This window comes from Pimephales promelas, chromosome 15 (assembly GCF_988280905.1).
Source record: "Pimephales promelas chromosome 15, fPimPro1.hap1.1, whole genome shotgun sequence".
Lineage (NCBI taxonomy): Eukaryota > Metazoa > Chordata > Actinopteri > Cypriniformes > Leuciscidae > Pimephales > Pimephales promelas.
The window spans coordinates 29581726-29609672 of record NC_142783.1 but is presented as its reverse complement, the minus strand read 5'-3'; the positions used below and the strand labels follow the sequence as shown (position 1 = coordinate 29609672).

The window sequence follows — 27947 nt, the reverse complement described above, 5'->3', positions numbered from 1 at the left end:
AGTAATGTTAAGTGGGCACATACTGTGAATTAATTCTGTCATCATTGATATAATACTTTTCATGCTTCTAAACTTTTCACACTTTTAAACATTCAAAGATGGTCCTTAACAAAAAAAAAAATAGAAACTCTTTAAGATTTATTCATCTTATTGCTGGTGATCTAGTGTAGTACAAATATTGTATATTATATTACATTTATTTTACTTCTCACACTCACACTCAGCAGTACTTCTACAGGAAAAGAGCAATATATTTTAACAATGATTCTTGATTCTGATTTACTTCTGTAAACTACAAGGCTTTAAAAAGACAACAAGGTCAAAGGTTACTGCAAACAGAGTTTATTGATTTTCATACTACCAAAATGAGTCATACCTTGTTTTCAACTTCTTATATGTGATTTTGCATTGAACATACAGATATAAAAGGAGAAACGAGAATGGAGGTATATTAGCGGAAAGGGAGTTCATTCTAAAGTAGACTGCAGTGTGTTTAAAGCAATAAAAAAAATAATGAAATATCTGGAGGTCCGGGATGTAGTGGCCAACAACAACAAAAACACCACCGTAATAAAGCACCACGCTGACCCTCATAACACATGACTCTGTAAACGTATTCATATCCAAAACCCAACAGTGTGATGAAATGTATCTACTGATAAAAATAATGTTATTTTCAAACATTACTCGTTTTAGCTTGCATTGCCTGGCAGAAACAGTACATATACTTCAAGGTTAATATATAATACTGAAAGAAACTAAGACTTTGGAAACTGGGTACTTTAATTCTAATCAGAAGATTAGACTGTGTACTAAAGACAACTTACTGTTTTGAGACAACCTTTCAGAAACTTGTGTGACAAATTTGAATGAATTTTTAATTAGTTTGATCTAGATATAGGTATTACGTTTGTATGTGTATGATGTTTTATGATTATTATAATTATTATTATTATTTAAAGGTAAAATCTCCCTCTACCATTAATTTTACATTCATTTTTGTATTACAAATATTTTCCATGTTTTAAACATTCATTGGCTACCAAGTTTAATTTATATGGCATTATTTAAGCTGTACACGTTTTTTGATTTTTTTTATTATTGTTGTGATTATGCGAGAGATATGTTTTAGTGCTTATAATGTCTTTGCTGCCCTAGTGTAAGGGTATTTTTAAGGTGATTATTACCTGTGACAGCCATACTGGGAAACCTGAGTTATGAGAGGGTAAAACTCTTATGTTAAACATTTAGCACCATATTAAATAAATATATCATTTCACGCTTTGCAAAAGTCATATTTAACATAGCTGATGTTTTGAAAAACAAACAAAAAAAAGAACTACCCTTCTCATCTTTGTCTTTTCTTTAGTGCCATGGCTGTACTTCTAATATATAATAGCATTAATATGTTCACATTTGAATGTAATATTATTATAATATTAATATTCATATGTTTGTTTGAATAGTGAAAAGTAACTTTTACAACAGGTAGGACAGTCTAAAAGAACACTGTGCTTATTGCATATAGAGCATGTTAATGCCATGCACCTTCATTACCACACCTCCAGCTAGCTGAGCGCCATTTACAAAAGGAAACGCTTCTCCCGTGTCTCTGTGAAAATTCTATAAGTTCCAATGCAAAGAACACAGTATTACATTTGCAACCATTTTAAAGAAATAAGGCAGATTAACAAAACTATGCATGTTATTTATAGTCAAAATACATACTAAGCATGCCTAGAAGAAACTCAATACATTAAAAAAAGAAGACAAAAAGAAAACATTTTTTCCTACAAATAATTTTGGTTAAATTTGATCAGGTTCCTGTGCTTTTATTTGTATACAGAGTGAATGTGGTATGTGACTCTAGTATAGGAAAACACAATAAAACATAAAGAGCAAGACATGTGGACATTAGCAATGTCTCATTAGCTTAGATACAGGCAGCAGTGTAATCTACATTTCACATAGCTAAATTCTTAGAAATTAATATAAAGTAAAAAAAAAAAATTGTGTTATAAATCTGTTCCATTTCACCTGCGTCACATTCAGTCCTGGAGTTTATTTCTTCTTAGCGAACAGACTAAACCTCTTCTCCTTGTCCTTCTTGGTTGAGGGGACCTCTAGAGTAGTGGAAGAGGGTGGAGGTAGGCTTTGTGCCTTCACGCCTGATGGTCCTGCAACTGGTTCTTCTGTCAGAGCCTGTGCTGCCTGCTCTATAGCCTGAGTCCAGTTCTGGAGCTCCTCCTGTAGGCAGAGAGACAAAACGTGCATATACCATCGTTAAAATTGTTCACTTGCGTATTTCAATGATTACTCTACAAATAAGGGACTAATTGGAAGAAGCATTCAATAGCTCACCTCATCTTTACACTGGAACAGAAATTCACTTCCATCTTCATGTCTAAGACGCCAGGAAATGGAACAAGGATAAAACAGGTAAGCAATGCCTATATGTAATATACCTCACAATCTCACAACATTGAAGTACATTACATTTTGTTATAAACATTGATAACCAAGACCCTTACCGGAGTTTGAACACGTGTTTCCGTTTTTTATAGTTGGTCAAGATCTCGCATGAAGCATTGGCGAGGTTCAGGGGTTCCTCACCATGGTAGGTGACACTGTGACTAAAGCTCTTGGCATCCTTGTAGGCAGAGAGCTGTCCAGGCTTCAGAACACAGTAAAGGTTGTTCCAGGACCTGAGAAAAGAAAGTTTTGAATTAAGTTAATTGGTAATATGATGGCTACTTACCGTGTTTGAAAATGTATCTTGACCATTATACTTAATGAGTACAAATAGATTTCTTCTGAAAATGTAAATGCAACAATGCTAGGGTGAATAGTTCTCAGTGGTCATAAGAGCCCAGTCGCTGTGGTTTTCTGGTCTCTAGATATTGCTTGGGTCCTTCAATATACTGTATAATGTAGTATTTTTAACTGTTTTAATGTCTGCCAGGAGAAAATTACAAGATTGTTTACTTATAGAAGTAACAATTATCATATCTTCAACTTGCAGACAGCATAATTTGAGGTATTATTCATCTGCTGGCTGAGTTATGTGCTTAAGTTTAATACTTATGGCTAGGGATTTTTTTCAAAGTTTCACCAATAGTAAGTGATACCCCAGAAAACACAACAGCTAACCTGTTGGATGCCTTTTTATTATGTCCTTCCATCTCATGTTTGCGGGCTAGAGTTCCCTCCATCAAGACTGGCTGAACTTGTGAAGATTCAGTGGGAAGTGTGGCGGCTTTTTCTGTCTCTTTGGAAACCTGAATGGATGTGGACGGGTCCAGCTCTAGTGAGCCACTCTCCTGCATCTCTGAGATCAATGGCACGGTGGAGTCCCCTGCTGTGCCATCAACTCCGCCAGAACTAGGCTCTATTACTCCTAAACCAGACTGAAGACCACATGAGTACAAAGTTCAGGTACAAATGAAGGAGTATTACATTTAATATTTTAAAAAAATATTTTGCAGTACAAAAAGGAGTAACAATAATATTATAGGCTGTATTTACATTAAGACATGACAATATGAAATGTGAAAGTATATCTGACACGAAGAATGTTGTAAGTATAATGAAGAGAAAGATGGCAAGATTCTAATACAAAATTTAAACTTGCCACTGTCACCAGAGATTGTTCTTCTGTGGGGTAGAGTTGTGAGGACTCCTCTGCAAAACCTGTGTCTTCTCTCCTGGAGGTCAAATGTCAACTTTTAAAATGGAATACGAAGGAAGGGAAGTACAGTGTTCCCCAGATCGTATGTTTACCTGCTGTCTTTCTCTTCCTCTTGTCTGTACTGTTGTATGTCCTGTTGTTGTTCCCGAATTTTCAACAGCTCCAACTACAACGAATTATAAATAGTCAATAACTCTTTTGCATTTTCTGAAGTAAATGTGAGTGGTGCCTGCCATTGCAAACAATTCACATGATTTGAGGTATTAATAATGTCTGGAGCACACAAGTGTGTAGTTTAAAACATGTCAAAGTTAAAAACACACACAACACATACTGTTGTAAGACGTTCCAGTGCCGAGAAACGTTCTTCCCATGTAGCAGTGGATTTCTCAAAGGCTTCATGCCTCTTTAGCAGTTTTTCGACCTCATCCACTGTTTGGCCTAGATCCCTGCTCACCACGTATGGCTCCTGGGCAATCAGCCAAGCCTCTGCCACAGATGCATCCCGCGCAAACTGACATACCTCCAACACTAGAAAGGATTTATAATTATAAGCAGCTGTGAGCACTATTCATGTGTGTCTTTTCATGTGTGTATGCTGACATTTGTGGACTTACAAAGTCTAAGCCAATCCCATCTATCGTCCCATTTGAGCATCATCTCTTTCCTCTTCTCAACCAGATGCATCAGCTTCTCCTTAATCTGTAAGTACACATATAAATGAAAATGAATGTCTCCTGCAAGACACTTTGTAATGGCAGACTGGTACACTGCAAACTCCTGTGTCTGGTTACCTCTGCAGAGTCCTTGTGCTTGCGTTCCAGGAGGGCCCGGCCTAGGTCTAAACACTGATTAAACTTTGCTTCACGGGTCTCAATCTCAGCACGGATTCCTTGGTGATACTTCATTAGGAGCTCCACTGAGGACACATCTCTTCAATGGACAACAAGAAACAAGCCTCATTAAAAAGGGGAACATGGACACCTCTACTGTGATGACCACAATGATGCATTTTCTTACCTTGGCTTTTCCTGTGTCTCTATCTGCTGAATGATGCTTTCTATCCAGGCCAGCAGGTCTCTCACCAAAGTGAAGAAGCGGAATTTGTCTGCTGTATCCTCCAGTCGCTTCCTCCTACCCTCGCAAGCATCCAATAGGCCCTTCCATGCCTCCACAACCTCTTTTTCAGTTGCTTGAATAGCAGTGGCCTGATCTCCAGCATACTGGGCACGCAGTCTATTTGCAGTCTCCTGGAACTGTTTCACCTGCAAGGAGAGAATTATGGACTTTTCCATATATACAATTTGACATTTTCTATCCAAGCCAGTGACTTATAAATATCTACAAGGCACAGACATTTTTTTAGATGAATACATGCAACTATTTATGACCACAAGTTGTTTATGTACTGTAATGTTTTTTTACTTGCCTGTTTGCCCAGGGAGCTTATATCTCTCTCAAATGCAGCATGCATTCGGTGGAAGGACTCTGCTTTGCTAAAGTCTTCACCCAGATCATCAGGAAGTTCATTCTTCTTTTCCTCAATGTGAGCGACCAACTCCTTCCCATCATAAAAATACCTGACCAAATTCACAGTACATTATGCTTTCCAGTCAATTTCTGTACCCCATACAACATCTTACACAAGTGAAGATATTGTAGAATAATTATAATCTTATTTTATAGGCTTGTTTTTGAGTGAAATACATTGTGTCAGTTGTAATATTATAATCTGATAAAACCACTGCACTCTTTAGTGAGATTTAATCCATTTACTTCTTCTATACTTACTTAAGCAGGTCATAGGAGGCTGTGAGGAGCTGGGCTCGAGTGTCGATGAGTTCCAGCAGATCTGCCCAACTCTCATTGACTCCATCCTTCCACTCCGCCATGGTTGCTGCCTCACTGTGGCCTGCTTCAATCATTTCATCTATGATCTGGTTTACAGTGTCTATACGTTCTTGACCCACTGTCCCTGTCTCCCGTGCAAACTCCCTGAACTTGTCTCGCAGGATCTAAAATATTGATAATATGACTTTAACAACACAATATAATGCCAAATCTTGCATTGTACATGACAAGGCATTCTTTGTGTGAGAGGTAGTAAATGTGCTTATGTTTGTGGGTAAGTTCTGCTTTACCGTCACATGGTCAAGGTCTTGGCCCATCTCTTGTGAAGAGGCCACCACGTCACGCTCTGCAATCCACTGCTCAAGATCCTCCACTTCACGGCTCAGCAAGAAATGATGATATGTATGGTCCAGCTTCTTTTTTCGGTCCTCTGCTTGCTCCTTCAGCCCAGCATACTGCTTATCAACTTGTCCTTGTCTCCGGATGATGGCCTCACTTTACATACAGACAAATAGAGATTAATCTTTTTTTATGGAGTGTTTTAATTTGCATTGGAATGCCTCAGGGTTTAGTTAAGCTTGGCCCTCATCTCAATATGCAATATTCTGACATGCAATCAGTCAAAAATACCCATCTGGGTGCTCTTCAGCCAGCATCTTCTGAGCACGATCCGCCAACTGCTGGATGGAGTATGTATAGTCATCCACTGCCTGCTTCAGAAGCAGGTGTCGCTTCAGCATGATCAAAGCACACTGTTCGTCCTTCAATCCAGAGAGAATAATTGTCAAAGACAGCTTATTTTAGTATGGCTTATATGGCAGCACTGCACAAAGAATTTGGAACCAGCACTGAGTTGACATAACTTGGGATTTTGACATGTTTTTTATAGACATAAAGCAACAATACTGTTATTCATTGGCTCCTGCAGTCGGTCATAGTCTTACCTTGGCCTTTTCATCAGCAATCATGTAGAGTTCTTGTTCCCCTATCCAGGCCTCAGCCTCATCTGCATCATTGTAATACTGCTGGGCCTCATTAGAGCCATAGAGCCGTGCTCTTCGTTTGTCCATCTCATCCTGCAGCTTTGCCCACACCTCCTGAAGCTTCTTCATCTCCTCAGACATGTGTTCTTCCTCTGGACTGCCCTCTGCTGCTGCTGCCACCATTCGCCGGCCACGATCTAACACTTCATCAATGCGTGGCTGGTGACAGTCAATCTCCTTTTGTAGAGACTGTACAGGATATGAATGGTGTATATGAAAGGGGTGGTGGGGTATGTGAAGGGGGCATAATACATATACTATATCCAATATTAAGTTATAGAAATAGACAATGTTGTCAAGATGATCAGGAATGATTTGTGGGGATAACTGGAAAAAAATTGAAACTCACTTGGTTCTTCTTGAGCAGAAGTTGGACAGTCTGAAGATTGTTGCCTTGATCCTCTGACATTGCCATTGGTAACCTCTCGTTCACCCAGAGCTGAGGAGCACAAATGAAAACTTCTATGTAATGGTTCTTTAGAAAAAAAACTAATGAAAAGCTGTAGTTTGGGTATGCTATGTATGTACATACTATCTCATCTGCAAGATCTCTGAAAAACTGGTGCACTGCCTTAGCAGCCTCCAGCTTGCCTCTGCGTTGGGCCAGAGGTGTGAGGAGCTTCTGGAAGTCCCTCTGAAGAGCTTGCTGCTCAACCTCAAACTCAGGTTGGTCCTCTCTAAGTGAAGCATGCTGTTGTACAGCTTCCTGAAGTTCTTCAAGCTCCCGTGCACGATCCCGAACTTGATTCTCTGTCATCTAGAAGAGAAAAAAAATGATTTATGCAGTATCTTATAAGCTAACATCAGATATGGAAGAACAAAGCACAGACCATAATATACCATAATTGTACCTAAAGTGAGTTAATCTACTATAGAATTGTAGCACACACAAATTTAATTTCACACCTGATGTTTCTTCAGTTGGATGTTGGCACTGGTAAGATCCTTGACCTCTTCGTCCACATCACCCTGAAGCTCCAGCTGCAATTTAGCCAACCATTTCTTTACGTCAGCCAGGCTTTGATCAAACAACTCAGAGCGGTTTGCGTCGAACAGCAGCCGAGCCTTCTCTTGTGTGGTGCTCTCCAGCTTATCCCATAGTTCATGAAGCTTAGCAAGACGATCCATAACAATGGGCTCATACTCAGGCTTGGATTCCATCAGTTCCTGTCCCTCCTAAATATACAGTATGAGCATGGTTTAATGTACACATCATGGTTTCCATTTATTTGAACACATTGATACTAAGGAATTATTGGGATTATGGTACACAGGAGAAGGGGCCAGTCCACTTTATATATGCTATTCAACACGATTTCAAAATAATGTGAACCAAAGCCATATTATCATTTAATAACATTTATCAGAGCATAAGGTAGGTCTGTCTATGAAAGATATAGTGTTAAAATCGTTATTGCTAGTTTATTGAGACATTTTTTCCTTCCGACACCAAACTGCTGTGCTCTACTAAAGATATGGTACACAAACAATTGCTACAGTATATACCTTATCAATGTTATGGAGCCAGTCCTTGTTCGATGCTAGCTCTGCCATGAAGGCTTGGTGTTTTTGCCACTTGCTATGGAGATTTCGAGCCTCATCATATGATGTATCCTGTGCAGTCAGCATTTTCTCATTTATCCACAGTGTAAGCTAAAAGAAAGAAGTAAATGTTTATTGAATGAGAGAAAATATCACAAAGAACATTTTATAAGAAGCAAAGCTGTGAGAATGAAATTGCCAATGAAAATTTAGTAATTGTCTATTGCTCACATCCTGGGTGTTTTGAAGGAAGTGCTGAAGTTCCCTGTTGTCTTTGAGTTTCCATGAGACTTCATTGGCTTTGTCTTTGTTCTTGTTGTACCTGAAGTCATATACACAAAAATACTTGGGTTATTTACTGGAATGTCTACATTGCAAAGTGGTGTAAAAAGTGTACATGGTTAAATGAACACTAGCAGACATTGACATGGCTTTTCTTTACTCCTGCATTTCCACTTTAGAGAGAACACTTTAAAAGAGCAACACAGCCCCATGTATTAGGTGTACTTTCACAAAGAAATCAATACACATCAGGGCAGGCGCCCATCTTAAAGAGTTACAGACTGCCTGGGAAAATAGGGGAAATGCAGGCTACTCCTTTACAGAATAATGCTTATCTCACTCACTGCTGAGTCTGCACAAGAAAACAAAAAAGCACAAATGTATGGGTGCATTTACATGAACTTCAAAAAGCAACCTATGATTGTTTTATGAATTACACTGACATTGAGGGATTACAATAGTTAAGTATTTGATGTTCTTTAAATATTAAATATAATTCTTGTCATGGTAATTTATATATATATTTCTAAGGCCTTTATGTAATTGTTTTGTTGTCATGTTAATCCATAGTGAACTGAAAATCCACCTATTGATACATTTTTTTGAAGCCACTTGTCCTATGATGTCCTATGAATAATTTAGAATAAAATAGCAAGTTCATTTTTGTTGATAGCTCATATGCTATATCACAGAAAAATGTTCAATATCTGACGTTGGATGTAAAATATACTAAAAAAAACAGACCTATCCTTAATGGAGTCCATCTTGTCTTTCACTCGTCCTGAGTAAAGATTTTCACTGTTCACCAGCCTCTGACCATTTTCCAGTGTGCTGAGTATTTTCTCTTCATTAGCATCCATGGTGGTAACAAAGTCCTCATGTTTTTTCAGGGCCTTTTCTGCTCCATCCAGGGTGTCAGGCTTGTCTACGTGGGCTAGAGTGTATTCCTTTTAAAAAGTACAGAAAAAAGTTTAGGGAGCAAATTAAAAGGGAGGAACAATTGAACAAATGGACTGGCAATTGAAGGTCATTTTCAAAGAATATTTAGCAGTTCGCAAGGTTTGGTTTCCCAAAAGATTACTCTTCTCTATGATAAGACAACATAACAAAATTACATCTTATTTGATTATAGATGAAAACTGTATATGTATACCTGGTTATTTAATATGGCCTCAGCCTGCTTGGCATCCCTCATGAATTGCTGGAAGCCAAGAACCTGATCAAGGAAGTTCTTGTGGCTGTCCCACATTTTGTGCAGTTCATCCCAGCCCTTATCAAGACCCTCCAGCCTTTGCTCCAGCTGCTGGTACTGAGGATCATCTTCTTGGCCCTGAATGACTGCTGCTCCCATGTCCCTCACACGATGGTAGTCTTCCTCATGGCCATCCATATCATCCCTCACAGCATCATGAAGACTCAGAAACTGCTCAGTCTCTGGTAAACCATCAGGCATATCTTCAGATGCAACAGCTTTCTGTGTCTTGAACAGCCATGCTTGAAAATCATCCATGTCCTGTAGGAAGGTCTGCAGCTTGCTGACCTCCCCAAGAGAGTCTTCGCGGTCTTTCAGAGTACGTTTCAATGAGTTCCATGCTGCGTCCAACACTTCCTGTCTGACAAGTATATCAGAAGCATTTTCTGGGTGTTCCTTCACAAGCTTCTCGGCCTCATCATGCAGGAAATCCAACTTATCTTGGATGGCTGCTAGGTCTCTTTCCATGCCATAGAGCTTCCTCTGAATGGTAATGACTGCAGCCAGGTCATTTCCAAGGTCCTGTGTAGACTCAATCACTCGTGTCTTCTCTTTTATCCATGACTCTGTTTCATCACATTCAAGATCATAGTTATGTAGGCTGAGGGCTGAATCCACTTTACGTTTCTTATCCTCCACCATTGCTTTAAAAGCTTCCCACCTATGAAATGAAAAAAGTAACATTACAAACCAATTCTAACGTATTTTGAATGAAATTGGCATTCATACCCAGGATTATAACTCTTACCTCTTATTGAGACGAATTTGACAGTCTTTCACTTGTTTTGTTTGTGGATGTCTGCTGTCTTCCAGTTGCTTGGCTGCTTTATTGACGTTATCAACCCGAGCCTGCATATTACCCATTTCTTGAGCAAGAATGCTTAGCCTACCAACAAACAGAGCAGAATATTATGAAAGTGGCATAAATTGGAATAGTTTCCCAGTTTATGAAATACACTTATAGTAATGTCCCTGGGTTCATAAAACCAATGGCCATACCTGTTTTGTACAACTTCTAGATCTTCCAAATTCTCAGGTGTCTCTAGCCCAACGAGCCAGGTCTCCTTCTGGCCCATCCAGAGCTCGCAAGCATCCGTCTCACTGAAGATAGTGTAAAGAGCCATGGTGTCATCCAGTTTCTTCTGCCTCAGGTCTGAGAGGGTCAGAAGCTCAATATACATATCCCGGATATCATTTAAACGCCCCTGGATGTCTGGTGTGTTCCTTAATTCCTCAGGAAGTGCATTGGCCTGTTTGGATAGAGCATCAATTGTGGCACCATTCTTAGCGGCTTCCTCTCTTAAGTCACGATGTTTCTTAAGAAGTCGCTTGGTAGTGTATTCATCATGCCCAATGTCGTCACTGTTCATCTGCCGCATAGCATCAACCAGCCAGGCCTTGAGGTCATCAGCATCACCCTGAAACTGGAAGAAGCATTGGGTATCTTGCAGATTCTGTTTACGGAAAGCGGCCAGTTCCTCCAGCTGCTGCCACTGTGTTCGCACATCATCCATGCGCTTCTGCACTTTGGGGGAACCTAAGTGCTTGGCCTGGATCATGCTCTCACCCTCGTCCATCACCTGCTTCAAGCCGTCCCGCCTGGCAGCAAGCTCATCCTCAAAGACGCTGTGTTTGCTCTGCAGTACCAGCACACTAGTAAGGTCCTTACCATAGTCAAGAGAGGAGAAAATGTGCTCCTTTTCCCGAATCCAGCTCTCCAGCTCTGCAATTTCCCATAAAAAGTTCCAAAGCCGTCGCGACTGCTCAAGACGGGCTTTCCTCTCAGCTGCCAGAGCACACAACTCCTGGTAGCACAGGTCCAAGTGCTGTACCCGATCACGGATCACTTGAGGGTCACATGGTTTATAACCTTGACAATTAAGAGCAGAAAAGTAAAATAACAATGAATCGTGTGTAAAGATGACAGAGACTACTTCACACCTACATCACTAAGTAAACAGCTAAGTACATAAGGGTTTAACTGTACTTACTTTCACCATTGGCAAATTTAAGAGCAGCTGCATTGGCTGATCGTACTCTTCCTGCCTGCACCGCTATATCAGCCTCTATCAACGAATGTTTCTGCAACAAGTCTTCCACTTCCAATAACTGTTTTCCAAAGTCTGGGGACAAGAGTCGGTTCTGAAGAACAAATGCCCAATGAGAAATAGTTTAAATTATTATTTTTTGCTTCAACTACACAAGTTGCAATGCAACCATAATATTAGCATAATATAAATCAAATCGTATAAATCAAGCACGCTATTCACTATTCCCACCTTCATTTCATCCATCCAGCTGATGATGTAGAGCATCTCCTGGAATATACTCTGAAGGGTGAGATTCTTCTCTAGACGACTTCTACGAGCTTTCAAGAGCTCCTGCAGGTAGTCCCACAGCCTCAGGATATTGTCTTTTCTAGCATCAATGCGTTTAGCATCATGGTATCGTTCTGCTTCCAGTTCTTTAGACAGGGCCACCAGTGCCTGAACACGTTCTTCATATGCAGCAATGTCTGTCTCTATGGCATCATGTTTCTTCTTAGCTGCCTCCACTGCTGTTAAGTCATAGCCAAAGTTGTCCTTCACAGTAGAAAGCAAGCAAAATAATTGCCATTAATTTTACTTGCAACCATGAAAAGATGGGTATCTGTTTAAAGGCTCTCTTCACATTTCATCTTACAGATGACAGAAGCTGTGGAAACAGTTACCTGTGCAACTAGCCTCTGATTTTCTAGAAGCCAGGTCTCTCTCATGGCTGCTTTTCTGTCAAAGCGACGAGCCATCTGCTCCAGCTTCTCCTGCCTAACGAGTTCATCCCTCAGGACCCTCTCACGGTCGTGTTCTGCCTTCTCCAATCGCTCCCATGCCTGAGAACAAAGGCACACATACACGCTCAAACAGCTTAGAGCCTCTCAGACCACTTGAATGACTATCACGTTCAACCTCTGTCACTGTGACTGCAGAAATTAAGTGATTGGGACTTGCGGGTGTCCTTTTGATTCATAAAAGTGTTTCTTATGAATTGATTGATGTCATTCCTGGAGCTTATGGTGCCTTCCATACAAAGTCAGGAATGAGATATTCCTACAGGTCATGATCTCACCAGATAACCACCATATTCTATAGTTTGATGTATAGAAGATATTGAGATGTATAAAAAAGTGGCAAGTATCCAAGTTGGTTTTGCAGATGTACATTTATCACCAGAAAAGCAAATAGGTTCTATTGTAAAGTAATATAGGAACTGTGGCGAGCAGGACGAGGCCAAGGGCCGTGAGAGAGCGGCGCAAGGCCAGTGAAGTGATTGATAATAAGCGACACCTGCGCCTCGCACCACTCTCGTATCTCTCACGGCCCTCAGCCTCGTCGTGATCGCCACAGGAATGTTGACGCATTGATGTATTTTAGTTATTCCCTTGGTCCAACCATATTTGCATGATGTCGCCTTTATGACAATAAAATCACAGTTGTAGATTTCTGTTTCCAAGTTCAAAGTCTGACTTTAAGTGGCATTAGATTGCACTTTCCCTAGTTGGAGGTTGAAAGTTCATACTTTCTGAGTTGAAATGAATGCAACATTAATCTTAGTGTCTCACCTTGTTGATATCTGACACCAGTGCACCCTCTTTGGGTGTGTAGACTCTCTGATTGTTGGCCCTCATTCTGCTTTGGATGGTAAACAGCAGTACTTCCAAGTTACCTTTCTCCTGAAACCTGAAGAGTAAGAGTTAAAAATAAATTGGATGCTAAACAATCCAACAAAAAAAGAGACATTTGTTTTAAAATAGCTTGAATTACTTAGGTGGTTTCTCCACGGTACGGTAAGAGTTGAAAGCCTGCAGTTGCTGTTGGACACCTGTAAGGGAGTTAGCAAGCTTGCGGTTGTTCAGCACAATGATGGTTTGCTCAATCCATGTTAGCAGGTCTGATGACAATGTCTCATACTTCTCAATCATCTTCTCTGTTTCAATGGCCTGGTCTAGCACCTGGAGAATATAATTATAGATCAATACAAATGTGCTCTTGAATTAAACACATGGGAATGGATTGGCTCATATTTTGCACCTTCCCGACTCGCTTTCCCTCGACTGCCAGAGCTTTCATCTTAGAGAAGTAGTGGTAAAATGCAACAACGTATGTGATTATGGACTTCTCATCTGGGTTCTCAGTGAACACATCTGCAAACAATACAATATAAAAATGTTATCTATCTCCATAACGGAAGGATAAATATTATAAGTTTGGACTTAATAGTCAAAAGGTGTTACTTGCCTTCTGGATCCAGAAGCTTGGTGACACCAAGTTTTTGTTCAGCTACGTTAAACGCCTTCTGAAGGTTGTGAGTGGGGTTGGACCTCTGTAGATTGCCGTAGTCCACCAGATCTGGCCTGATGGAGGGAAATGAGAATACAAAATAATGGAGAGGAGAGATTATTTGGTTTATATTTATTTATTTTATAGAAGGCAGGGCAAGAGGGGAGAACAGGATAAGTTTAATTTCTCAGTGGTTGTCCGTTTTTTGCTCAGTTGGTTTAATTGAGTTTTTAGTTACGTTTCATTTAAGTGTCAAGTTTTTATAACCTGTAAAACTGGAACTTGATCAATGAATGAAAGAAACATTGGACATCCATATGATGTGTCATAGCATCTCTCCTAACCATTAAGCAATGTCTCCTCACCTGTGTTTGTGAATGAGAGCATTGAAAGCCATGCCGTCTTTCCAGCTTGTGGTGAAGTTAGTGATGTTTACATTGGGATAACTACGGATACAAAATAATATCAGACAAATCCGCAAACATAAACTAAAAATTGAAAATTTGCTGTCAAATTCATTACTACTAAAATACAACAATTGTTGTCCTACCCTGCAGTCTTCATCTGGCACCAAAGAAGCAGTGCATCTTTGGCAGAGCGGGTCTCTAGCCGGCCTGTCTGGTCAGCTTGTCCTGTCTCTACTATAATGTCTTGAATCTGTATGCACACGAGGAAAGAAAGAACAAAAACTTAAACAAATCCCACTTAGACTATATTCATACCTTATTCCTATCAACTAGACATGCATTCTGTTTTAAAGCTTTTAAAAGCATTAATAATAAAACCGTAAACTCTCATATTATTTAATGTACTCTAAATGAACTAAAAGGGCTACTGTAATACGGATCTTGGGTACATTCTTGGATATCCAGAGGCATTGTTACTATATTTAGATTGTGACTTTTTATGTCTCAATAGTTTGTACATTTCTGTGGGAACCAGGCAGAATAAAGAGCAGTCAACAATTCCCATTCCGGTCTGTTTCCTTTCAATTTTGAGGATCTGAATTATGTAGCAGACAACATTGTTTGAAGTGGCTGGGCTAAAAATATCCTGCTATCAAACCGAGAGATTAAAAATAAATATAAGCTTTTCCAATCAGCCAAATAATGTAAGCTTTTTCCATCAGCATAAGACACACTACAAAAACTCTGCAGTAGGTCTACTGTAAATATCAGAATGTTTGGATTGTTCTGTATGTTTTATAGCCAGTGCAATGTTGATCAATCAGAATGATGGGCTGACCTGGAAGCGAAGAATGATGGTCCAGATGAGGCCCAGGATGAGCCGGTGATTCCCATCTACAATATCATGTGATCCCATGTTCTCTAAGTGCACTCTCTGCTCCTTTAGAAACTGTAGAGCTTTATCCACATTCTCCAGACAGTGGATGCGCATTCGGCCCTTGGTTGGCTTGGGCTGAATGGTGGAAAGATAGGGAATCGAAGACATTACTGGAATTACATCAGTGGTGTTGTCAATACAAGGTTACACACTAAACACACTCACCAGTCTCTCCCCTGACAGAACTTCCAGTAGTCTGATGAGCATTCTACCATCCCGCAGGTCTAGATAGAGATCTGAGATTCGGCAGCTAACTCTGGCTAATATGGAATTCACCCATTTTGTAAAAGTCTTCTTCTGGACAGCCTCTCTCTCATCTGGTTTTGACAGAAAAAGAAGAACATTCAGCTATTCTGATGTGGTCTGGCACTTTCACTTCTGTTCTGATGTTTTATTTGCATAGAAAATAAACCTAATGGAATCTTAATGATAATATTTATAAGAATCTCGTAAAAAAATCAAATAATTTTTTTTATAAGTAAAGAGGTCTACTTTTAGGACCAATACGAATTTTCACTGTGATGGCAATTAAGCATATCTCCACCAAATGACCACAATAAAAGTCATCCTATTCAGACACAGAATTTGATTTCTTAATGTCAGCTTAAATTCAGCACAATAAATATGATGTATGCTTACAAATGTTATTTACAAATGCTAAAAAAAAATCCTGTCACTGTAAATGCTCTTAATTGTTAGTGTGCTAATTAGTACTGAAAATAAAGTCACAATGTAAACATTCTTAATGGTCCTAAAAAAATAGGCTTAACTTTCATGCTTTTGGAGTGAATTATAGCAGTTTTCATGAGATTCACCCATTTTGTTTGGGAATTGATGAACAATATAAGGAATACGTAAAGTAAAATAGTTATAAAGTAAAAAGACAGCTCATATTGTCACAATCATACAGTTACTCAAATACAGTACAATCTATGCATATATGTATTGAGTGTATGTACTGTAGGTCTATATGCATGTGTTTTCCCTGAGCAAGTCTTCTGCAGGTCCACGTTTATTTAAGATTCTACCACAAAAAGAACAAAAATGTGCATTCTTAATGATGTGTTTTATAAATGATTTAGATATGGCTGCAGAAAACTGGAAGGATGGAGGGATGTAAATGACAAAAAGAGAGAGGTAGAAAAAATAGAGTGAGTGGAAGGGAGAAAAAGACTTCTTTTTTTCTAAGGAAATAAAAAGATCCTAAGGAAAGACATTAGAATCTGAAGTGGGTGTAGAGTGGAAAGGATACATTCTATTAAGCCTAAAAACATTACCTTGCCATTTACGCTTGAACTACAGATAAACAGTTCAGTATCATAGTCAGGGACTATTTGTCACATATAACCTTGTTCTGCCAACATATATCTCGGTTTTGCACTATCTATCATAAAAACATACAATTGAAAGGCACAAAACAGTCATTTAAAACTGCAGTCCGCAGTTTTTCTTCTTTGTCGCCATCTCTGTTCGAAATCTCCAATTGCAGTAATTCACGGAATTATCCACTTTACGTGAGTTGTACTTCGGCATGGCACAGCGTGGATGAACACAATGTTTGAGGAGAGAGTGCAGCTGTCAGTCGCCACGCCGATGTGGATACTGGCATTTAGAATCACAGATTCTTACTTTTGGAAGTATGAACAACATAATAATTTTCGCCGGGAAAAAAAAAAGTAACATCCACTTTTGTTCTGGTTCTGACAATGCAGTAAATCACACTGATTAAATCTAGAAGTCACTTATCATATCCAGTTTAGCATTTTACAGCGGATGAATCTCTAGTTGTCACTGGTGATTGTCGTTTGAACCTTTCTGGATCCGCCATCAAATTGATACGTTTAATTATATCAAGTGCTGTGAGAAAAGGCTATAAATCTCCACCTCCAACATCCTCACACGCAATTTAGCTCATACTAGCCGAGACTCCTTCTTTATGTGAACAGATGTGACGTAACGACGTAAAGTCATGCTCGAATCTCCCGCAGAAAACCACCAGTACCACTGGAACTAAAAACATTATTACAAGCTTACCGTTTTGAATCGAGGTAAGGCAAGCAGATAGTTTTGAACACTGGCTGGTTATGTATTTTCTCAAGTAAGTATTTAGGATAATTTTTTAACCCAAAAAAAGCTACGGACTGCAGCTTTAATTACAATGTTAGTTTAATACAGTGTAGTACTTGAGACCAGACTCGAGTCTAAGACCATATTTTCAATTCCTCAGTCTTGTCATGGACTTGTCTTGATTTGAACTTGAGACGATTCAAGTACTACAACACTAGATACATTTTGTGGTCTGTGCCGACTCGTCTATATGGTCCGCTCGTGTCTCTGGATCAGAGCACACTGTGTATGTGCTGCAGAGATTCATGTGGCACTGACACAAAACTAGGCTTCATTCAACCCAAAGGAAATAATATTTACACTGTCTGAATCATTCAGACCTTCCAATGGTTCCTGTGATGACTCAGACTCTGCCCTCTTCTGGTCTCGGCCTTGAGTCAGATTCAGCCTACTCGGGTCTCGGCCTGGACTTAGACTAAATGAACTGGTCTCAACTACACCTCGACTACATTATTCTCTGAATGGAAAAACTACAGTGTGGAAATATGTCTCCTCCATCTGGATCACAAAGCAATGAAAAAATAAAAATCATTCAAATGTGTAATGCAAGTTGAGCATGTGCAGGAATAATCTGTGTTAATATTAGTCAATTTTTTTGTTACAAAATGTTTGTTCTGTATAACAGACTTGAAAGACACATCTGTAGAGAGACAAAATAGATTTGATTTTCAGATATATAATAAAATCCTTGCACAATTATGGACACAAATGTTTTTCCACCAATCTCCTGAGCCATCCATGCCATGTGGTTAATTACCCTGGAGCCAAAGCAAAATGCTGCCATAGCATGGAAATCAGTCAGAAGCTCTTCACTTGTGCCTATACTAAGTTGTGTCATGAAAAGTAAAAAATCTATAATATAACGAAAAATATGAATACAAGTCGATTGCAAAAAAAGAGAAAATAATAATATACTGTATGTAGAATAAATGGCTATCAATGGAAATATGTTTGTGTGTGTGTCCAGATGGTGTAAATACAGCATCTAATAGCCAGGCCATGCTAACCATGACTTACAGGGTGACACAAAGAAAAGTCATTATTAAGGGTCAGGTCGGGTAGGAAAAGCTCTCTAAGGCACCAGCTGTACAGTTTCACTTTTTAAAGTGCAATTTACCATGTTCCAGCCAGAGTTAGGAAAGCTCCAGATGTGCTAAAGTATAATAAGAGAGCTAAGCCTGGCAACACTACATATTTCATGACCAAACTGCTGCCAAATGATTCCTCTTCCTGTTCACACTTTGTACAGCTGGACTGCAATCTAACCTCCGCTAAATGATTCTCTCTTCCTCTCCATTAGAACAGCAGTGAGTCTAAATAGAGTTCGCTTGGGTCCTGCTGATCTCTGATATTCTCTCTAGCTTGCATGAAAAGCCTGTGAAATATTTATATTGATGGATTTTCCATGTACACAACAAGGTAGAGCTAAGGATGGACACATAGAAGCAATAGATTTAAATGCAATGTAAGCGGTGCTTGTCCGTGTAAAACCCGCAGCCATGATGTAAGCATTTTTAGTGGTCTTTATGATGTTATTGTCTTTATATATGGCTCAAATCCCTCCTTTAATCTGAATAAGATTTTTCCACCCATTTTATCGTCCATCAGGCAAAAAGATGCTCGTACTTTTTGTCTAGGTGCAACTTTATATCCACCAGTTGTGACCATATTTCACAATTACAACTTTATATCTACATTGTAAGTTTTTTTTTTTTTTTTTTTACTGTATTTCTTATTTTAAACTTCATCTCAAAATTACTTTATTTGATACTCTAGAATGGGTTTCCATAAAACCTTGTAACCCATAAGTAAGAGCAAAAATATGAAAATAGTATTCAAATTATAGTGCATGTTTTGTTTTTTAAATCCATCCCCATATGCATTCATATAATGCAATATTAGGGATAGTTACGGAAAAAATACAATCTCTCTGAACTATGCTCTTTCTGTTTCACAGCATTAAAGAACTCTCTCATCAGAGAAACAGGAAGCTCAGTTTTACGCAAATTAACAGTGACAGTCAACTTCTTCTAAAAATAAACAGCGCTGAATAAGTGAGGTAAGAGACCTCGATGATGAATACCTCAAATCACAGAAAGGGAAAGACAAAGAAAACATTCCCGAAAGAGGCAAGAATAGAAGAAGGCAAGAAGTAGATGGCGGTTAGTCTGCCAATGTATCAATCACTTTGTCATTCAGTGAGAATTCAAAAGATTGATGGGGGGACAAGTAGTATTTTTTGCACTGAATGGTCTTTTTATGAGTTTGTCAAATAAATATCTAGAGGTAACACTGCATATATATTGCATAAATAATAATATTAATAAATACTGCACATAACCAGGGTTTCAGTTCCCACAGCGGCCAACAGAAAACAATCTAGCATACCACCTTAACCCCCTTCCCACACCCTTCTCCGGATCTCTACCTAATCCAACAATCCCCCTGTGGCGTAGTAAAGGGGTATGTCGGGAATGACTGCCCCCTCTTTGAGGGTGGAGGAAAAAACTCCACCAGGACACTACCTTGCAATTGTCTGAAGCGCCCATCCAGGATAGAGTTGTTGAAGCAAATGTTGGAAGCACTGTAGCTCAGCCACCGTGCTCGTCTCATACTCCGGGACGGGGACAGTGGGCAAGATGGTGAGGATCGAGGAGGTGAGGGACGATGGCCCTTCGGGGTGCAGGAGGAAGAGGACGAGGTTGAGGTGACTGGAGTGAAAGTCATGGGCGCTAGTTTAGGTTTGATGCCCAGTAAAGTTCCATTCCTCTCTGGTAATTGCTCAGGTTCACGATTGTGGGGACTGTTGGTTTTGGCCCCTCTCCTGCTCTGGGCCCTATAAACTGGTGGGGTGCTCCTGCTCCGGCTGCCTGGTGCATTGGTCCGGGTTGGCACTTCTTTCACCGAGGTATAATGCCGGCTGCTGACCTCCCGGACGACTGGGGTAGGGCGGATCTGTGTGGTCTCTCTGCTGGTCTTCAAGCTGAGTTTGACCTCCCTCAGCCGGGTCTGGCTCACGGGCACCGCGCGACACAAACAGGGGCTGCTCATCCTCACCACCTTAAATTAACACGCACTGCCGGGAAAGAACGAGACAAACAGGACACTCTTCTTCCCTCCTTCTGTCTCGAGTTCTGTTATCTTCTCCTCTCCTATCGCCCTCCCTCCCTCTCTCTCTTTCTCCTTCCCTCCCTTACTCACTCTTCACTTAGCAATGATGCTGTTGTGCCTCTCCCCAGTAGCACATGGAGTGGTTCTCCAGCACCCCAGCCATGCATATAATATGCCCCCGTTCCTGACTGCACCATAACGCACACTCAAACACACTCATCTAAAATGTCTTCTAACGGGTGTATACGTGTGTGTTGATTTGTGTTACAAATACAATGTGATGTCAGACAGCAAGTGCATGCATAAGCAGTTTTGGCCCTGATGTAAATACCAACTACAAATGTATTAATGACTGTGTACTCAAAGTGTACTTAGTATACTCAGAGGGATGCCTGTCTGTTCAAAGGCTGTAAATCAAAAGGTGAAGAATGGGAACCACTCCCCTCTCTCTCTCTCTCTCTCTCTCTCTCTCTCTCGCTCGCCCGCCCCCACTTTTTAACTCTCTCTAATTGCATTACAGAAAGAGCAGAGCAGAGACGCACCAACATAACACATCACACCAGCCCTGGCTCAGCAACATACACTTGACTTAAAGAAGCAGGCCTGAATTCAAGTTCACCATCACTAATGCATTTCAAACAAAAAGACACGTAGCCTTTAACAACTGTGCATAATTCGTTCTCACAAAACTCTCTCACTAATTTAAAAGTTTAACTGACAGATTAAATAAAAAGGCCATTCATGGCTGTTTCTTTATACACTCAAGTACATTGTGTAATAATGTTAAATTTAAAGTTTTCCTTTAAAGTACATTTTAACTCATTATATTTTTATAATACTTTGCCATGTTTTGCAATATATTGCCATATTCTTCTAAGTATCAGAAAATCGGCTGAATGGATTCTAAAACGGTAAAACTCAACTGTTTAACTCTGGGGGAGTTGTAAAATGAGCCTATTTGCAAAAAAAAAAAGTGGAGTATCCCTTATTTTGATGTTTTGGTTAACAGTGAAGCACATGTAAGATACTGGATTATAATTTTAACTGCAGTGTGTTTTTAATATATTTTAAATGTACTAAATAGCAAATTCCTCGTTATAAACTACATGACTTACAAGTTTCTATAAAAAATGGATTTTATTGTATTAAAATAGATTTTAGCTTACCAAAAATGTTTGCACATTCACCTTTATATATTTCAAATAGAAAAGAAGTAATTATGAAAATATAAAGATGTACTTCATTCCTGCTTAAGTGGGTAAAAATAAACACTCTAACATTGCATTTAAAGCAGATCTTTTTTGATGGCGGATCCAATCAACAGTCATCAGTGACATCAGATTCACCCGTTGTAAAATGCAAAAGACGTTGTTCGGACTTCGAGTGGCTACAGAAGAAAAGAAACTGCAACCAAACCCATGCGAAAACAAGGATACATATTGGAAGGACATTACATGTAGTCATGCAATGCTTGCTTACGTTGTTAACATTAACAATTTAAGAACAAGGTATAATTTGCACTGTACATGCTCCTTAATGTAAAATGCAACTCTTTGACATCTCATACCTCAAGAAAAGTATTCCGTTACAGTGGATAGTGGATATTAAGTGTCCCAAATTGGATGCAAAACACTACATTGGACATGTGTTCTTGCTATTTAGATGCATGTAACAAAATCTGATCTGCACTAAATGAACTGCTTTAAGTGTTAATGCAGAGAGGTCTTTGTGCAAGGCTTTTTTGACTTGAGCCAGTTAGCAACCTAACTGGTTCCCAACAAATTCCCAGAAACAAGACCCAAGCCACCACATAGCAACATCTTGGCATTATAAAGCATTTTCTTCAGGAAAAAATCAATATAATAGTGTACTGTCACTCAAACAGTTTTCATATGTCATGTGTGGATTACCTAGTCCATGGAAAAGAGCTTGTAAGTGTGGTCATGAAATAACTATTTAGAAACTGCTGTTTCTGAGAGCAACAGATCCCACAGGTGTGCCAAAAAATGACAAGCTTCTGCAGTTATTACAGAGATCTAAGCTATGGGCACAGACGGGCAGGGCAGCTGTCCAGCTCAGTCATACAGAGGCATGCTGGGTATGTGCAAATGATCCTGGCTGGTCAGAGGGGCAGGAGACGATAGGGTTCAGCTGCCTGTACGTCTGTATATTTATTAGCACATTTGTGGGCCTCTGTATATCTAAACCACAGATGCCCATTTTTAAGTCACCTGAGACGACTCACCTGCAAGAGCTTTAATGCGCGAGCGCTCAAAGAGTCTGGCAGAGCTGTTGTCGTTGTCAAGCTCTTCATCAGACAGTTCAAAGCGGGTGTTGATGCGGCTGTACTGCTGGGTGATTTCAGCATTGTCAAAGTCTGTTGTGGAGGTCATAGTTGCCATCGAGATGCAGGGGAATGAGGGGGACCAAACACCTCAGCGTGCCACACAAACACAAAACAGTGGAATGCCAGAGATAGATGATCTGGAGAAAGAGATGAACGAGGAGTTTAACTGGACATTTAACTTCAAAAAAGACTATAGATATTGCACTGACTGTTATTTGCATTTCAGTATATTATTTAGACATGTAATACACGTTCCTAAGTGGCCATTCAACACAGAAAACGCATTCTAAAACATTAATGGAATGCAAAAGCACATCCTGTGTGCACAGCCCCTTGATGCGTCCCGCAAATACACTCTCAGCACACATCGTAATTATAAAAGCCTATTTATATACAGTGGGGTCCAAAAGTCAGAGAGCCCACAGTAATTGTAATTGGAAGTAGAGTGCAACAGTGCCCGTCCACTTTTTCAGCAATGTTGTTTTTTCCATTTATTTCTCCCATAGGGATTTCTTTTTTCTTGCAGCATTTTAAGCCATGAACCACACCAACCAGCTACGAGGTGAATCATAACATTGCAAACTTTTGATTTGAAGCAAAAGTATTTGAAAATCGGGCAAAAATTAAAAGGTACAAGACACTGTGTACTTAACAGCTTTAGTGAGGGAAAGAACTGAAAATAGCATTAACGAATTAAAAATGTCGAAATATCAAACTGCTTCTTTATTTTTTTATTATATCTATATAAACATTATATTTTAAGATATACATGCAAATATTTAAGTATTTCGGGAAGCATAGAGAGATTGACTCGATTACGTAATTCGCGGTGCTTGGGAGTGGGCAGGGCTAAAGAGCACATTTGGCGGTTTGCTTGTTTCGACTCTGATTGGAGGAATTTTCTGTACACTGTAAAAAAACAATTTTCAAGATTTGTTATCATAACATTTTTTTCTTTTGTCAAATCAACGTAAATAATTTATTTAGTTCAGATAACTTATTATTTTGAGTTTCTGATGAATAAATCAATCTCCTTCATTGTATTACCTGACTTTTTCCAGTTCAATCAACTTAAAATTTTAAGGCAACCAAGTTACTTACTTTAAGTTAAACCAACAATATTTTTTACAGTGTACAGCATCATGGGTAATGTAGTTTTTCACCACAAATTCCCCAGATAAACACGGTAATTAAAAAAACAGTTGGAATTGATTTTTTTTAAATTACTTTGTCAGTCAATTGTCCTTACTCAAATAAGTAATATTAATTAACTACATGTAGAAGTACTTCCTATAGAGTTTCATTTAGGGTTTGTTTTACTGTAGGGTTAGATGTAATTATGCAAAAAAAAAAAAAAAAAAATCAAACATCATGTTTTCTGTTTTTAACAATACTTTTGCAAAAATCAGATTTATGAAGTTACACATGGTACTTAAATGTAAGATATACCCATGATGCACGTATGAGCACATTTGTGGTGGTACTTTTTCGAGCAAAACAGTTTGAAACTGTCTCATTGTCAGTCCTCTTATATCATTTCCTGAATCTCTGCTTGTCCCCATCAATAAAGTCACAAAATAATAAAACTAATAAATGTATTCCTGTTTCCCTTATTGTTTCTCTATACCCTCAGGATTCCAAAGGGCGCCATTTTCAGCACATGTCCTCTAACCGTCAATCGTGACGAGGGTGTGTATTTGCGCATGCTACTGTGGAATGGCGGGTGAAGGTTAGCTGCTAAGATAGTTCTATCTTTGTGAGGCATGTTGCTCATGTGTAGTCTTATCGCCCTGAACGCGGGGCTGGGCAACCCCTCTGAGCAAGAGAATGTGAAGAGCACCCTTCACAAATTTTCCTACTTCGTCATACACTACGTGATCAGATATTTGCTTACGTTTTTTTCCTTGAAATAACATCCTCTCTTTTCTTTTCTTTTCTTTTAGTTTTTAAGGCCTAATGACATCTGGAAAAGGGACTACCAATGAATGTTGATTAATGTCCACTGTCCTTTTTTGAAATAATAATAAAACAAAATGTCAAAACATTAGCATTGAACTGCTTCAAAGCTTCTGCTCTAGTTGGCTCCAAATATCTAGGCCATTAAAAAACACTGTACCAAATGAAATGCACCTACTTGTAATGTTACTGTTTCTAGTCGGGTTAGTGTACTGTCTGTCACAGTGCTAGGGGTGGAGATGTCAATCATAAATATCTAATCAAATGACAATCAACAGACAGATAAAGAAACTGAGGAAAGAGGAGAATATAACAGGTCTCAGAAAGAGGGATGATGGTGTTCATCTCTCTGTATCAGGCCAGCGCAGGGGGATGTTATCAAAGAACTATTCTCCACCCACCAGCGGGAAACCCGTTATCACAAGAGACACAACTTTGCTGCTCTCTCTGCGTGCGGTGTCTCTGTAATGTGCTCACATGCACACATACAGTTGATGACAAAGTTTCCACTATCTTAACTGAAAGAGAGAGACAGAAGTGACAGCTTTATAGGACTGCTCTCTCTAAACAATGTTGGGTTGTTTGAAGCCAAATTTGGGTCAAACATGGACAAACCCAAATGTTGGGTTAAAAATGTAATTTAAAAATTTACCCCAACTTCAACTTTCACTTTCAACTGTACTTTTTTTTTTTGTTGCATTTTTAACCCAACATTTGGGTTGTCCATATTTTACCCAAAATTTGGGTTGAAACAACCCAGCATCAACTAAAAAAGAAAATCATATCAATGGCATTCCAAACCTGTATGAAATTCTTCCTTCAATAGAATACAAAAGCAGAAACCCTAAACAACATAAATGCTGCTCTTTTTCTGTCAAGCTCCAAATATGTCAGAAAGCACCATAAAAGTATGATTTGCTTTCTGAAGCCATACTTTGTGTGAGTAACAGACTAAAGTTTAAGTTGTTGTCCACTTAAAAACGTACCCTCTGCAGAAGCTCCTAATGGCATAGTTCACTTTTTGATTACCAACATTCTTTAAAATATCCCTCACTGACATGATAATGTCACAGTGTGTTTTCGCTCTGATTCTGCATCCAAAGCTGAAAGGGTGTCAGGAAGCCAACACAGCAGGGTATTTCATGCATGTGTGAGGGAGAGGCCGCAAGGTGTGGTACGAATCATGTGTACCATGTTACTTTAGGAACAGCTGAACCCATGGTGCTATGGCACCAGAGTATTTTTGTTTTAATTAGATTAAGGAAAGTTAACTTAGAGAACTAAGTTTCCAACAACTAATAGGCTATTCTGTCATGTATTCACACTCATGTCATTCCAAACCCACAATACCTTCTTTCTACTGTAAAAAAAAACCACAAAGATGTTTTAAGGAATGTTCAATCTGCTCTTTTCCATACCGCAATGAAACGAAAACAAAGTGTGACGATTTTAATTTGTGAATGAACTATTCTGGTGAACAACACTGATCTTCACGCAAGCAGAACATACAGTATAATACAAAACTATTCCTGAAATGAACTTTATGGTCATATTGTGAAGTTATGGCCAGTAAGTAATGGTGTTTACATCACGGCAGTGTTCTCCCTATAAGGTAAGTTGAAACAAAGACGTTTATTTCAAAGCTCTGTTTTCTTTTTCGCTAATATTGTGAAACTGCTTTCTTTTATTTATTCAATGAAAAATAAAGAGGAGGCAAATGTTAGAAAAGCCAGCTTGAGAGATGGTATCTGGTTTTAGTTGCCCAAACTGGTCATTCACTGGTTGACCTTGTCATTGTTTAAAAATCTAGCTTGACAGCTTTAAACTTCAAGTGGTTTGTTGATTGTCCAGTGTGGTCTACCAAGCTAATTACCAGCTTAGACATTTAACAAAAGAGTTGGACATTTAACAAAAGAAAGCAAAGTATAAGAGATAAATGTTGTAATAGAATTAAACTTTCATTAGACAAAGTTCTCAAAGCAGTTCTGACATTTTTGCCTTGTTTTCTATTCAGTGCAGGCTCACGCACTGTTCAGTGCTCAACAGGTTGCTACTTATCCCATAAGACTGCGATACTTTCACAAACAATATAATCAGACCTATCAGTGGTATATTAAAAATGATTTTGCTATTAATAGATAAACATATAAAATGGGATTAAAAAAAACAAAAAATAAAAAACAAAAAACAACGAAGGCTATCGAATGACATTGGGAATCCTGACTAGAAGACAGACCCTCTAGTAGATAAATACACAGTTTGACATATAGGTTAGCAAACTTACCAATAAAAATGAAAAAAGTCGGGACAATGACACGCTTCTTTATCGATGTCTTTGTAACTAAAGTCCGTTATTTGAAGGCCAGTAATAATCCCATGAGTGGCTGTGAGGTGTAGGTCATGGCGGAAAGCTGCTGAAGGGGCAGGGAGCGCGCGCGGGGTCGCTCATTCTCCTCAGCGCTGTTTGACCCTCCCAAAGAGTTAAAAATAAAGTAGAGAAGAGGAGCACTCGCTGCCTGAGCGCAGGGGACGCGCATTCCTGTCAAGAGTCGCTGCTTTAAATGGCGTTCCCCACCCTTACACTGCCCGCCTCTAGGTCTACATCACAAGCCCTACATAAATTTAAACCGCAAAACTTTACTACTAGCGACTAGTGCCAGCAAGGAACTGCGGCTACTTCAAATCACTTTCTATTTTACATGGACACTTTGTTGCTCGTTTGTGTTCTATAAAAAAAATAAATAAATAAAAACTACCTTTGAACAATAAAAATATTTGCCTACTTTTCATTTAGCCTATACTGTTTAATGGCAGAGTAGAGTTAAGAGCACTTAATAGAATTGTGAGTAAACATCTAGGCCTATCAAGTGTTATCATGTCCACTCTATAAAATATTTTAATTATTTTTGTAAAGCTATAGCCTATATTTGTTGAAAATACGTTATTTTGCTTTAAGTTAACCTGGCTTTAATTTATATTTGGGTTTCATATTTTATACACAAACGTTTTAATGCAAAACACTCAGTGAGTGAGTGAATGTTTAATGATTCTTTTTATTTCAATTAATAATGTATTAAATAAATAAATG

At 39.0% G+C, this 27947-nt stretch overlaps 1 protein-coding gene across 4 annotated transcripts; it reads right to left on the bottom strand.

Annotated features, from left to right (window-relative positions):
• Positions 1 to 341: 341 nt before the first annotated feature.
• sptb (spectrin, beta, erythrocytic) lies at positions 342 to 27405 on the bottom strand. 4 transcript variants are annotated; one of them, XM_039667266.2, is made up of 37 exons: positions 27144 to 27405; positions 22802 to 23040; positions 15484 to 15635; positions 15220 to 15393; positions 14525 to 14631; positions 14340 to 14420; positions 13933 to 14048; positions 13726 to 13838; positions 13459 to 13646; positions 13257 to 13374; positions 12369 to 12527; positions 11938 to 12240; positions 11650 to 11800; positions 10658 to 11528; positions 10407 to 10544; positions 9560 to 10319; positions 9151 to 9353; positions 8356 to 8446; positions 8089 to 8235; positions 7489 to 7758; positions 7115 to 7339; positions 6932 to 7021; positions 6484 to 6771; positions 6170 to 6300; positions 5830 to 6034; positions 5480 to 5703; positions 5118 to 5268; positions 4709 to 4953; positions 4483 to 4621; positions 4306 to 4390; positions 4023 to 4219; positions 3781 to 3854; positions 3641 to 3704; positions 3151 to 3407; positions 2532 to 2705; positions 2362 to 2404; positions 342 to 2247 (listed from the first exon to the last, which is right to left on the bottom strand). In XM_039667266.2, the coding sequence occupies exons 2-37, from the start codon at positions 22956 to 22958 to the stop codon at positions 2062 to 2064; spliced, it is 7077 nt and encodes a 2358-aa protein (XP_039523200.2). In that variant the 5' UTR covers positions 22959 to 23040; positions 27144 to 27405; the 3' UTR covers positions 342 to 2061. The 4 variants fall into 4 exon arrangements, with proteins under 4 accessions (XP_039523200.2, XP_039523193.2, XP_039523206.2 ...); XM_039667259.2 differs by having other exon boundaries at positions 3632 to 3704; positions 27144 to 27404; XM_039667272.2 differs by lacking the exons at positions 22802 to 23040; positions 27144 to 27405 and adding an exon at positions 19971 to 20557.
• Positions 27406 to 27947: the final 542 nt, after the last annotated feature.

Excerpts from the sequence above, each read along its gene's own strand:
- sptb (XM_089120513.1), bottom strand. The coding sequence starts at position 20,496 with ATGAGCAGCCCCTGTTTGTGTCGCGCGGTGCCCGTGAGCCAGACCCGG. Across the intron at positions 3,855-4,022 it reads CACTGGAACGTCTTACAACA|TTGGAGCTGTTGAAAATTCG; the intron begins GTATGTGTTGTG and ends AATTCGTTGTAG. Across the intron at positions 2,706-3,150 it reads AATAAAAAGGCATCCAACAG|GTCCTGGAACAACCTTTACT; the intron begins GTTAGCTGTTGT and ends TTCTTTTCTCAG.